The 14,680-nt window shown below is 35.5% G+C and overlaps 1 protein-coding gene across 10 annotated transcripts in view; it reads left to right on the top strand.

Moving 5' to 3' along the window:
- Positions 1 to 14,680, top strand: part of UNC13C (unc-13 homolog C) — a 602,011-nt gene that overhangs the window by 370,971 nt on the left and 216,360 nt on the right. For all 10 annotated transcript variants that reach the window (XM_021095034.1, XM_021095054.1, XM_021095023.1 and 7 more), the window contains one exon: positions 11,565 to 11,698. In XM_021095034.1, coding sequence (XP_020950693.1) covers positions 11,565 to 11,698 — 134 coding nt within the window. The remainder of the gene's footprint in view (positions 1 to 11,564; positions 11,699 to 14,680) is intronic.

Here is a 14,680-nt window from a genome sequence, read left to right as displayed (position 1 = left end):
ACAATAACAATTGTCCTTCAAATCTTTGCCAACAAGTTTTCTGATTTCACTAGCTATCTCCTTGAAGCCCTTCTGGCTTCTGCCACCATTTAGTCCCAAGTTAATAACACATTTTAGATTTTTCCTACAGTAATACCCACTTCCAGCATTAATTTCTACTCCCGTTAATGAACTATCCTAAATCTTAATGACTTCAAACAGTAACAATAGCTTATTTTGCTTACAGATATGCCATGTGGGCAGGTCTGGGTGGTAAAGTCTCATCTCTGCTCCCTGTTGCTTCAGATGGTCTGGTCTGACAGGAGCTGGGGGATCTGTTTCCCATATGCCTAATCATATGGCTAGCAAGTTGGTGCTGTCACCTGGGTACTGTACCAGATCTCTTGGTTCTTCTCCACATGAACCTATTCAAGGGGTTACTCAAGCAACATCAGAGCTTAGTGGCTGAATTTTAAGAGCAGGTGGTCTAAGAGGTAGGAATTGGGAGATGCCAGTTTCTTAAACCCTCATCCTGGAAACAGACATAGGTTACTTCTGCCTATTTTATTGGTCAGAGTCACCTTTCAAAGAAAGTAAATATAGACATACCTTTTAATGAAAGGATAGCAAAGAATTTGAAGACATCTTTAATCTACCACAGTAATCTAGCTGTGTAGTCAAGGAAAAGGGAAAATAGATTAACAGCTATCTTTTTGTGCTATAATATATTTTATCCTTGAAAAAGAATGGTCATATATTCAAATAGTATGGGGTTACAGTTATATAAGAATAAGTTCTAGCAATCGGCCTGCTATACAACATAGTGCCAGTAGTTCAGAATATGATATGCATTTTAAAGTTTGTTAAGAGGTTAGAGTTCATGTTAAGTGTTCTTACTACTGGGAGGAAAAGGCACAAAGAAATATTTGGAGGTGATCGATAGGATTTATAACCTTGTTTAGATGGTATCATGGATGTGCACATATGTCCAAACTTATCCAACTGTATACATTAAATGTATGCAGTTTTTGTATATCAATGTACCATAAAAAGTGATTTTAAAAGTACCATGCACTTTTAATCAACATCCTATCAAGTACCCAAAACCTGTGTGTTCAGCTCTGTGAATTTAGTTGCAGGCGTATAATTATTGAAAGTATACTAAAAAGAAACTCAGCATACGATCAATTTTAAGATATAGACAAAGGATTTCTTATACACCTTTAAATGTCTGGAGTGTTATAGCATTTATAGAGATCTGACATTTAGAAAGTTTTTCCTTATGTTATACAAAAGTCTTCTCTATTGAAAGTTTTACTCACAACTCCTAGTTTTGTTTTCTTGACCATGCAAGACAAATCCAATTTATCTTCTAATCTCCTTCTGTACCACAGTCCATCATGTATTTGAAGTCATGGTACTCCTGAGTTTGATCTCAAGCATGACTAGTTCTTATAAATACGTGATATCTTAAATTGAAAATAAATGCCCTCTAGACGTGACCTATTGCTTTTTTCTTTTTTAATGCAAGTTTAATTTATGTAAAGAGAAAAGGGAAAATCTATTAGTTTATCCATTAAAATATTAATATTTTATATTCAAGAAACTGTTTTATGTATCTCTCTTGGGATTTGAACAAGGATCTTGTCAATTAGGCGGAGCATTTACCATAAATTTAATTGAAATAGAGTATTCACCTGTTAGGATAATAAATGTCTCTCTTTGAAGATGGTCTACATATATACTTGCTAGAATTAAAAGAAAAATAGGATTAAGTATGTATACTTTCATTTCAATATTAGGAATCAGTATTTAAAAAGATTAATTCCTTGCCCAAGTTTGGACAAGTTAATGTAGCTAAGAACAAAACGTAGGTTTCTGATTCCATGATAAATTATTATTTTCTATTATTCCATGCTGTTATTTGTACATTTAAAGGCCACTCTCAAAACTATGACAATTTATGGTTATATATAGATCATTAACCATGTACACTCTCTTCAAATTCAAGAAACCGTTTAGCACTTTTAAAAACCACTTAAGAGTGTCCAAACTTTGAAATGCAGTTTTGCCAGTTTAAGTGTCCGGATATCTCAGATGTACTGAAGCTGAAAAGACCCAATGAAGATTTTTGACTGTTTGGCTATAATAAAAACAAAATATTCTGATATATGGAAATTCCTTGTTTTTTGAGCTGGATTAACATAATTTTTATTTTTAATAATTACCTTTAGGACCACTAGTGGTTCAATTTTTTGTTCTCAGCAACAATAAATTAAGTTATTTTAATATAGCAATAATTTCCTAGTGACTTTTAATTTAAAAAGTAATATTTTACAAAGGGGTTATTATAGCAATCTGTCAACACCTAGAAGGGGCACTGCATAAATATCCAATAAATTATTCCACCTTCTCTTAAGATTAGAGAACTTTGTAGTTAGAAATTAATGATATGTAAGGATAAAACAGAAGTCTTTTGTTTTCATGCAGAATGCAAAATCTAGCAACCTATAACTGACATTGGCATCCAGGAGGAACTGTATCACTCTTCCTTAGTGGGGAAAAAAGGAGGCCTATTTTTACCTGACTTACGGGTTAGTAGTGAACTCTTCCATTTATGGATGTGAGGCTTTCAGAAGAGCTGAGTCCAGACTCCCAGGTCCTAACTAGTTATCTTGATTTACTAGGTCTGCATCAGGAACTCTAAAATCAAGTGCATGTATTTTTAATAAGCAACCCAGGTGATTCTGATGTAGATGATAAGTGGACCAGACTTAGTGAAACACTAGTCAGTGGCAGTTTTGAATATAGTTTCCATTTTCACTGCTTAGTGTGTTTCTTCAGGGTCCTCTGTATAAGTTGCAATTCATATTGCCCCAAAGCACTTTTGTTCTGGACTTTAAAAGCTAGTTGTATAATAAATTATGGGAATAAAGACTCTACCCCAGTATTCCAGAATGGCAAAAGTGGCACAACTGTATCTGTGATGAAAGTCATCTGAGGTTGATCCCCACATAGCCAGGATACTAAGGGCTGTTTGTTATGCATATGATCACTATCCAGTTCATTAGATAATCCAGGTATCAAGCCTCATTCAGCCTAACTTCCAAGAATCTCTCCCATTTATGGCCAAAGTTTAAGTGACTTTCTATATGGCAGTAAAATTCAGTGATGAAGAAGGCATGTTTGACAGTGGCATTAAAGATTAATAGTGGTAAAAACCTTTGAAGTAGGTGGATAAAAAGGTGATAAAACTGCAAATGGTCTAAGTAAGGGATGAACTGAACTTTGCCAAAGAAAGGCAAAAAAAATTTTTTTAAATAAGTAATGAGAAATATTGACGTCACCTTAAAGTGGATGCCCCATTTATATTAGATCTTAAGCTATATAAGGAAACTTAGGTCATCAGTTAAAAATACTAATGCTTCCATTTAGCAGTGGCTTTCAAATTTCTTAATTAGAAAGAGAGGTCATGAATTCTGTTGATCACTAACTTAATTTGCTTCTTTATGCTTTCCAAAACAAAATCCAACTCTATTTTCTACTGTTTAACTTGAGTAATTTTTAACTTTAGAAGGGGAGGTTTAACTCTGTTTCCTCATCTGTTAGATTCAGTTTTCCTCATCTATAGAATGCGGAAATTGCAGTATATATCTCAGTACTTTCAGTTCTACTCTGTGACTCAAGAACAAACAAAAAATAAAGCATTGTGGGTTGATCTATGAGCTCTTGGCTATTAAAAAGCGAGAAAAAAAGATTTGCATTTACTTATACATGGATGTAAACTTCTGTATCCTCTCTTACCTTGTCTCTGGATAGTCTCCTTGATTTTACACCAAATGCCAGGATCTGGAATTCAGTTAACCACCTTTGTCTGAGCTGATAAAGAATTATAGAATTCTTTGGTGTGGTAACCAAGTTTCTCACATACCGTTAATATATTTTAACAACATTTCTCCTCGTTTATTTTCTTCCTCTTTTAGTTGCAAGCCTCTATGAAATATTTTTACCTCCTGTTTTTTTACTTCTTATCTACACCTTCACACCTTGATCAAAAACATCGTTTTGCTTAAGGGTAATCAGTCAAGCAATTTTAGTGAAGTCATTCTGGACACTATAGTATCATTTTGATGATCTTTTGGGCAAGCAGAGTGGGAGTCTATGAAGCATTTGGAACTGTTCTCTCTGGATGTCCTATTATGTCCATGTCTAGTTGTCTATACTGCCCAAAACTGAATGGAATTAAACAACCACTAATTGGGAGAAGCAGATAAAGGGGCTGTGGTGATAGGAACTGTAAGGATTAACTAGTAACTTTCATGAGAACTTTTAGGACATTGGCTACTGGTGATTAAACAGTATCAATTAAGAAAGCTCTAGAAATTAGGAGTTTGAGATTAACAGATTCACATTACAACATATAAAATAGATAAACAACAAGATTCTACTGTATAGCACAAAAAAACTATGCTCTATATCTTATAATAATCTATAATGGAAAAGAATCTGAAGAGTATATATATACATATATATAAAATGATTATATATATACTTAATCATTTTGCTGAACATCTCAAACTAATACAACAATGTAAATTAACTATAATTTGATTTAAAAAATGGTTTTAAAAAAACTCTAAACCTGGGCGGGGGGAAATACCTGGAAATTAACTTGGAATCAAACCTTCCTTGTGCCTATAGCTTTCAAGCTGCAAATGCATGCCAAGCTGTTGTGACAAGTCTCAAGAATGCGGGATATGTGCAGGGATTTCATATAAACATTGATGACTTTATTCTCTGAAAGCTTTCCTTCTCCTTCAAGATCTATAACTCAGAATAAAAATCAACCTACTATTATTAGTGGGAGGTAATGGTTGTCATCTGTCTATAAACTATATTCCCAGGTCTTGGAGTTGAGGATATAAAGGGGAAACCAAAGCTGTAAGTTTTAAATGTGGTCTGCATGTTCTGTTTTCTATGAAAAAGAGATTAAAAATAAGGAATCCTTAAGTTTCATCTTTGAAATGAGGATTTAAATATTTGGCTTTGATACCTGAAAATGAGTGAGGACTACCCAAGTAAGAACACATAGAGGTTATTAATTCAGATCTTGCTAGAATAAGGAAGGTGGCCAACATCACCTTTATCTGACAGAGACTCAGAGGAAGGCAGGGAAGTGGAAAAGCTTTATAGTGAAAAGCAGAGAAGGTTTTATGTCTAATATGATTAGGGCTCCTGCCCTGGGGAAACCAGGAGTCATCTAAATAGAAGAAGGCATCTGGGTGATGGCTCTGGGGGGCGTATTTGGCTTTGTCTGCTTGGTCCTGAATTAGAAGTGAGGGCAAATACAGGGAAACTTGGCATTGACCAAGTCCTGACTATTCTGGGCCAACTGTTGCTGAGGTTGTAATTTGGCTTCCCAGACTGGTTGCTACAGAGATTGTGGGTGAGATTTCTGTCCAGTGTGGTCTGGCCATTGTTCATTAATCTTCAAGGCTGACAGATTTGTTGTGAGGTTTGAACATGAAAAGAGTTGAAAAGATGCTTCTGTTGCTGTTTTTGGAGGCGGTAGAAATACTGTGAGGCAGTAAAAGAAAGGCAGTAGTATCTGGGAGAAAGAAGCAAGAAGAATGACTACTGATATACATACATATATATATATATATAAATGTTCCACCTGGTTGCCCTGGGCTAGGGGAAGGATTGTCTAATCATGCCTAAGTATAGGACAGGATAAATGTCTTCCATTCTCCTAGCTGATAAACTATCCACATTGCTCTTCATGAAGATCGCAGATCCTCTGCACATCTGAAACTTTGTGTTCTGCATCCAAAACCATTAAAAGAGTTCCAGTTTTTTTCTAACCTGTGAACTGCTAGAGCTAAGATTTCCTTTTTTCCAAAGTAAGAGAACATATATAACCAGCTTAAAGGCAGAGGAAGTTGCAAACTTATTATGCAAGAGCCATCTAGTTCGTAGTTTAATATTAATTTTTTGTTAGCCTATTCTTGTTGTATTTTAAGGCTTATTCATTTTTAAGTACTTAGGCTCACCTCTATTTCATTTTCTTTTGTGTGTCTTTATATCCACACTCTCCTGATTTTTCAGATTCCCACCATCTATAAGCATTGTTGCCAAAACTTTTATTTTTTTATTTTTTTATAATTTTTATTTTTTTCCATTATAGATGGTTTACAGTGTTCTGTCAATTTTCTACCGTATAGCATGGTGACCCAGTTACACATACATGTACACATTCTATTTTCTCACATTATCATGCTCCATCATAAGTGACCAGACATAGTTTCCAGTGCTACACAGCAGGATCTCATTGCTAATCCATTCCAAAGGCAATCTTTTAATCACCATTTAGCTGCCTTGAATGAAAATCCTATTGCTATGCACATTGCAGCAGTCACCAGTTCTCTCTCTGTCTCTCTTTCTCGCACACATACACACACACACACACACACACACACACACACACACACACATTCTGTAAATTCTTCTCAGAGAGATCACACTTCCTCATCTTACCTGAGGAATCATTTTCCTTAGCCCTTCTAGATCTCCACTCTAGAGCCCTAATCTCTATTTCTGCTCCCCTCTCCACCCCCTGGTCTAAATGACTGAACACAAACATCCTCCACCTACAAGCTGCTGTTCTTCCTTTCCCCTCCCTCCTTTCTAGATCTACTCCTTCATCTTCCCTCCTATAGGTTTCTTCTTCTTTCCTCAGGACCAAACTATCTATTTGTTCTAGTACTTCATTCTAGTCAAACGCTCCAATCTCTCATTCCTACTTTCATTGCCCTCCAGTAGTAAATCAGTCCAACTTGTCTTGTGATTTCCTTGACTTTTAAATCCAGTATTGGAGGAAACTCATGAGGGTCCAGAGTAGTGTTTCTGTAAGTGTAGGAACCCATCCTCAACAGCACCCCCCAGCCACCTGGCTGCACCAGTGTGGATCCAGCTCAAGGCCTGCTCTCTTTCCTTGCAGAGACTGTTTCAAATTTTATTACTTATTCTTCCTTCTCTCTCAGGATGGAAATTCCTCACTTTCCTTTCTCAGCATGAACAAGACTTATTTCCCAAGACTCTTTATTGCCTTACTCAGAGGAAGCCACATTCTTCATTTCTGTTTGAGGCTCTAGATCCCATTTTCTCCCGTTTCAAAAGGGGTCTCACTCCCCCCATAGTCTCTCCTTCATAAAATATTATTCTTTTTATACTTTTTCTCCAAGGTTTTGTCTCTGGCCATATATCCTCCTCTCTCTCTTTAAGCAATCTTGTTTATTCTATACATAATTTCAGCTACCATATATATCTTTGAATTCTTCAAGCTACATTAGTAGTCCGGGGTGCTTTCTAAACACCAGACCAATTTATCTAAAGACTCTCTGGATATTTCTGGATATTTTCCCTTGACTGCTCCTTCTCTCTCTCCCTGTATCACTATTTATGTAATGAGTTTTATTAATTGTACTTCTTATTTCATAAGGATTTTCATAAGCTTATCAATTTTATTCATTAACTGTAAGTTTAACTCTATGAAACTTCCTCATACTGCCAAATCATTCTTACAAAATATAACTAAGTATTCCCATGTTTAAAATATTGCAATTGTCCCCTTCAAATTTAGTTTACATACAAATTCCTTGACATGACATATGAGGTGCTTCAGGATTTGACCCTTGCATGTCTCTTGCCCTTTGTTTCCCAAAATATACTCAGAGGAACTCTCCTGCTGTGAAAAGTTTTGTAAGATGGAATGTGGGGCATAGAAGAGGAATGGAGGGCTCTCTCAAGTTCAAATACATTTGAGAAAATAATGTTCAATCATTAGCTTTCAGAGTAGAGGTTCTCAAACTAGTCCTTGAACTAACAGCACCAGAATTACTTGAGGCTTCATTTGCTCTAGATGCAAATTCTCAATCTTCGCCCTAGACCCACTGAATCAGAAACTCTGGGGGTTGAGCCTCCCACTCGGTGTTTTAGCAAGCCTTCCCAACAATATTGAGAAACACTCAGGTTTGAGAACAACCATCTTAGAGAATCATAATGTACCTTAGCATCTTACTACAAAAGTCTAGAAATAGTTATGTTGTGAGCCACACGGGAAGTCTAGGAAGTATAGAAATAATCTATTTAGCTTCATTTAAGCAAACATTTCCTCAGATTGAGCATGGACTGTATATGTGTGTGTGTGTATACTACTGATATCCAGTAGAACTAATGTTAATGGAATACACTTTGTCAAAACCCTGCAGCCTCATATTGCTAGTTATTCCCTAATTAGTGCTATGTGCTTTTGCATTTAAATATCCCATCTTTTATTTCTCTTCTAAATATCTGCCCCCAACCCTTGTCTGGCCAACTTCTTAGAGGAGGTATTTCAAAATTACATGCTTATTGAACAAATATATGGAACGACATAGAAATGTTTTGTAGTAGTCTTAGAAGGGTTGATAAGTCCTACTACCATGATGATACCATCTGTTATTTCAACACTTTTTTTGCATATAATGGTTCTCTTTATATATTGATCTCTTCTTAATGAAGTATCTTCATATTGTCTTTAATATTGTGAAAGTATAATGTACTTTAATGTACATCTTATCAGTTTGTACAAGCTTATTTGTATTGAAATATCCTTTATAAGCATGACAATTAAAAGCTTTCTTCAGCTGATTCTACGCCCTGATAACTTTCTACTTTCAAAGAATTCTCTCTCCATTATATTCTCATAGTCTTTCTTTCACATCTCTTTCCTCAATAATCTATTAAAACAATAATATTTAGTCACTTTAGTACTAATGACCTTATTAAAATTGACATTTTAAGTCATAGTTTCATAAATTACTATTATATTTTTGTTATTAATAAGATTAAAATTATATACTTATATATGATATAAATATATATTATAGAATAGTTTTCTTAGAATAAATATTTTTCATAGGGATTTTAGTAAATATGAATGCACTTATTGCTAGCTTTCAAAATTTCTCCTTCCATTATTTAAATTTTTCCAACCATAAATTCAAGTGCCCTAGTAGACTTCTCAAATATTAATAAAGGATTAAAGGGAGTTCCTATTGTTCCTCAGGTTAAGGACCTGGAGTTGTCTCTGTAGGAAGTAGGTTCAATCCCTGGCCTCACTCAAAGGGGTAAGGATTTGGCATTGCTGCAAGCTGCAGTATAGATTGCAAATGTAGCTCAGAGCCAGTGTTTCTCTGGCTGTGGCATAGGCCACAGCTGCAGCTCCACTTCAGCCCCCTAGCCCAGGAACTTCCATATGCTGCAGGTGCAACCATAAAGAGAAGAAAAAAAAGGTTACTTAGAAAAACAAATTCCTAAGCAATCAAGTAAGTATCCTTATTATATCCATGGTGGTACCTTATCCTTTTAAACATGTAGTCTATTAAAATGCACTAGTAAAATATTAAAGCCTGATTTATGATACTGATATGTAGCATGTAGAAACTTAATGATTCAGTATCGTTTGTTTTACTATGATGCAACATATAGAATTTTATGCAAAAATGTTAGTAACTATAATCCTCTGCTCTCTCACACACACAAAAAAAGAAAGTAGTGGAAGTATAATTTGTGACAGCTAAGGGGCTTTGGAATTAATGTATATTTAACTGCTTAGGTCTCTCCCATTTTCTGGATCACTCTTTGCAGAATGTTAACAGGTGACTCTGATGTTAGACATATCATCTATAGTCATTTACTTTTATTTAATCACATTGCTTAAAACAGTTTGATATATAGTTTGCCTATGTATACATCATGATGATTAATGATAGTATTCTCAGACAGTCCACAGTGGCCATGAGAAGTAATTTTACTTAGAGTCTTCACAACTCACCAGTTTCTCTGGATTTCTAAATATATCATAGAGAGGGAAATGTATTGAGCTTAATGTAATGAATAAGTAGTTACATTATTGTGACAATAATAAATTCCTGTTCATAAAATAAAGACAAATTTCAACAGAAAATGTAACTTAGCAGGTAATGTCAGACATTCCTAAGCCTGCATTGCTGCCTTTTTCTTCTTAAAGATCTTCTGATATGCCTTTATGTACCTAAGGAATTAAAAGAAGTTTGTCAAAGAGTTTCAAATAGTTCTCAAGGACCAGGTATATAAGATTCTTAAGATCCTTTGGGGACTGTTTATGGTTCATTCTGACAATTTGAAGTAACTTGTGCCAGTCAGTAATTTTTTGACTAATTTAGCTCTTCAGCTTTTGATATCTGTTAAATTTTGAGCTTAAAGGTGAGTCAATCATATTTGTAAGCACTGTAGGAAAATTCAAATCCCTAAAGGTACATTATAGTGTGTGTATGAGGTCTCTAACAGTAGGCGGATACTGTAAAGGATTATATCTTAACTTAAGTGAGAACATTAACAGTGTTATGACTCATCCAGATCTGGTTGCATGTTGGGAGCAGCATTAGAACATATGCATATAGCCATTCCACACGGGGTGGCCAAACTGGAAAAGACATAGTAGTTGGATTGGGCCAAAGATTGGGACCAAATGAAATATAATCCACCTTTTGTATGAGAACTCATAAATTTTCTGAGTTTCAAGTTGGAGTTCTCAGATTTCCTGGACTTATAAGTTTGTAAATGATTTAGTAAAAATAGATAAGGAAGCCCTCTGCATCCCATTTAGTTGTATACTTGAGTGAAAATTGTCTGCCTTTATCTTATTTGCCTAATTTAAAAAAGTAAATGTGAAAGAAGTGCTCTAAGAAAAATAGCCAGCAAACAAAATAGCCAGAATACTTTATCTATATATTTGAAAGAATTGTGTATGCCAAATATGAAGTTTAGATGTGAAACATTCAAGATTATTATTATACTTTGTTGCTGTCAATGTAAATTTAGGTCATCCAGGCAAAATCCTTCTAGAAGAGAAAGTAGAGAAGTCATTCACTATGTTAAACCAGGAAAGATTCCAGTATGATTTAAACACATATACAGACACAAAAAGAAAGACTTATGAAGTTTTTATTAACTACATGCTTGTAGATGGAATTAGAATGTTCTAGACCTTTCATATAACAGTACTGACTCTGTAACTAGGCAGCCTTGAGTTCTGCCCACTTAGTACCAAAGTGACTTTGAACAAAATATTTAGGCAGGGCAAGTCTCAGTTTCAGTCTCAGTCTCTCTCTCTCTCTCTCTCTCTCTCTCTCTCTCTCTCTCTCTCTCTCTCTCACACACACACACACACACACACACACTCATTTATTCTTTCTCCTGGCCACATTACAGGGATAATTTCCAAATAATAATTCCTACGATGATAACTGCAATATTCAGAGGAAGAGAAACATTCATTTCAGAGCAAATCATTTAGAAATTCAAGCCTGGCCATTCTGACTTTACCCTGTGGGATGCCCCTCAATGAAGAAAGGAAACCTGAATTTGATAGCTTTGGCTGTCATGATCTGAAAATTGTTCCATAACCCCTTTTCTCTGATCCTCCTGTTTGACAGTGATATCTAACTTAAAGTCAAACCATTTAACCTTTTCTTTTGCATGTTGCGTGACCTTGTGAGCAGAGTAAGAAACAGGACATTCCTCGGGAAGATCAGGGACCAACCACCAAGAATTTGGATTTTTGGCCCCAACTTATTACACTGATGGTCACTATTATTGATGAGGATAAAACTGCCTACACTCCTGTCCTGAATCAGTAAGTACACTGTTTTGAAAATGAATGGATTTTCTTCCACTAAGGTTAAAACGTAAAATATTTGAAGGTACAGCTTCTACTATCATAACATTGACAAATGTCTCTAAAATTAAGCTATAGAAAGCACTATTTTCTACTTTTATCAGTAAATGTTAATTTAGTGATATGTGTGAATTTTTAGTTTCAGCCCCAAGAATGTAATTATTTGGATATGGAGACCAGTATTTCCCACTATTTTTTTTTTAAATTGATGTAGAAACGCTTCCTCTTTCTACTTTTTACCCTTGCTTTTAAAGAAAAAAAGCAATCCCCCAAAACTTAAAAGAATGTGAAAAAGCTAGTATTAAGCACATACCATTGTTGTTTTCCATTTTATTTTTTAATAATCAGAATTTGTAAAAAATATTAAACTTGCTTTCAAAATAGCTATATATACTAGATTTAAGAAATTTAATGCAATATTTAATAGAACAAATCCATTTTCTCAAATAACAACCTAAGCCTATGCCTCCATGCATAGAATTTATAAATTATGAGGAGGTCGGCAAGGTAGATGAATTAAAACTCATGGTTATTCTAGAATAGAGTCTAAAATCATCAACTTATCAAAATACCACCAGCTATGAGACCTTAGGAAAATTATCTAAGTTCCCTGGGTCTCAGTTTCCTCATATATAAAATAAAGAAATATTACTGAAGGAGTTCCCATTGTGGCTCAGTGGTTAATGAACCCAATTAGTATCCATGAGGATGCAGACTTGATTCCTGGCCTTGCTTAGTGAGTTAAGGATCTGGTGTTGCCATGAGCTGTGGTGTAGGTTGCAGAGGTGGCTCAGATCTGGTGTTGCTGTGGCTGTGGCCGTGGCCAGTGGTTACAGCTCAGACTCGACCCCTAGCCTGGAAACCTCCATATACTGTGAGTGCAGACCTAAACACACACACACACACACACACACAAAAATGTATTACTGGAGAATTTCAAAGATCTGACTCATCTTTAATGTTGCATATTTAGGATTTATTTCCTGCCCACACATTAAGAGCTATACAACCTCAACTGACTTAGCCAACTAGGATGTGCAGTCTGCTTAATGGAGAGAATACCCTGACATATTTCATATCTGAAATCTTCAGGCAGCAAGGAAAGCAGAAATAGACAAGCTGGGAAGTAGAACATGAAGTACATTCAAATGTACTGTGGAGAACTGGTTTTTTTATATCTCATTTTCTCTACTGGGCAAGACAGGGTCAAAAAGCTTGAATAGAATCCAATTGAAATTTGAATTATAAGAGAAATGCATGTGAGTATTCCAATTTTTATCCTTTCCCATTTCTTAACTAACCATTTTCACTTGCCCCAATTTCTCCTAAACCTGGAAAAAAGTGGCCCTCTTTTTGCTATGCCATGATAGCATCATTGGGTTTGCGTTTACACTTTCTCCTCACTTTCCTCCTTATGTCTACCTTTTCTGCCTGATGCCAGACTGTATCACGATAATCATCTGTACAAACTTTGCTTTTTTATTCTCTTCTGATAGCTCAGGATTAGATTTTCTTTTTTAATATAGGACATGTCCTCACTTCATCCTGGGCTATTTTGTGGAATAGATATGTTTTCTCATTCATTCATTGGACTCTTTTCAAAGACAGAATGGATTTCCTAAAGACAGGGAGATCAATGACTTGTTTTCAGAGTGTGCCCTTGGGCTGAAATAGACCATTTGATAAATGACTATGGAATCAAAACAAACATCTGCTGAGAAATGCTGATTAAGAGTTATTTGAAAAGGTTTTATTTTTAATCAAAGGAATTATTTTTACCAAATTTCATAAATAAGGATAGGACTATTAAAAGATATGTTAGAAAATCATGGAATCAAACTTTCCCAGAATCATCTTTAATCATATACCATTAAATATATGCAAAGATTTTACTTACTTTTTTGTGACTTATTAAAGTTTTTTTTTTTTTTTTTTTTTTGTCTTTTGTCTTTTTTGTTGTTGTTGTTGCTATTTCTTGGGCCGCTCCCACGGCATAGGGAGGTTCCCAGGCTAGGGGTTGAATCTGAGCTGTAGCCACCGGCCTACGCCAGAGCCACAGCAACGCGGGATCCGAGCCGCGTCTGCGACCCACACCACAGCTCACGGCAACGCCAGATGGTTAACCCACTGAGCAAGGGCAGGGACCGAACCCGCAACCTCATGGTTCCTAGTCGGATTCGTTAACCACTGCGCCACGACGGGAACTCCAAGGAATGTAATTTTCTTTTGCTTTTGCTTTTTAGAGCCACACCTGCGGCATATGGAAGTTCCCAGGCTAGGGGTCAAATCGGAGCTGCAGCTGCCAGCCTGCACCACAGCCACAGTGTGACTTATTAAAGTGAATGGAGGGATTACATTTACTTATGGCAAAATAAATTTTAAATTATGAGTTCAGTTGAGTGCAATGAGTAGAAAAAGGAGCAGTGACAAGGAAAGAAGAGAATGGTTTTGTTTTGCTTTTTATTTTTATTTATAATGTCAGAGTTTAAAGTCACTTTTTTTTTTTAAATATGAAAACCTAGCTCCAATAAACCAAAATGCCTTCCCTCTATTGGGAACCTATGTTTTATGATTATATTTGCTCAGATTTTGAGGATCTTCTAAAGATTTTTTGATTACTAAGGATTATTCCTCTTTGTTTCTCATTTACTTAAATCCATGTTTTAAGTGAACTCACCTAGATTTCGAGGTGTGGTCTTAGTGGCCAGTGGTGCATTTGTGTAATTTGGTGAGATTTCCATTCATGCTGATTAAGTAAACTAGTTTCACAAGGCAGAAACTCCAGACCACTGAGATCAGGATCAAATACGTTGCAGGTTGGCCATGGAGATTTGGAGCCCCATCGCAAATCTATGGAGTGAAAAATCTGAATTTGGCACAGAATCTGCATTATAATTAAAGTACTCATGTGTGTTCAGTATATACCAAATGTGAAAGTAC

Source organism: Sus scrofa, chromosome 1 (assembly GCF_000003025.6).
Source record: "Sus scrofa isolate TJ Tabasco breed Duroc chromosome 1, Sscrofa11.1, whole genome shotgun sequence".
NCBI lineage: Eukaryota > Metazoa > Chordata > Mammalia > Artiodactyla > Suidae > Sus > Sus scrofa.
This window is presented reverse-complemented; position numbering and strand designations above follow the sequence as displayed.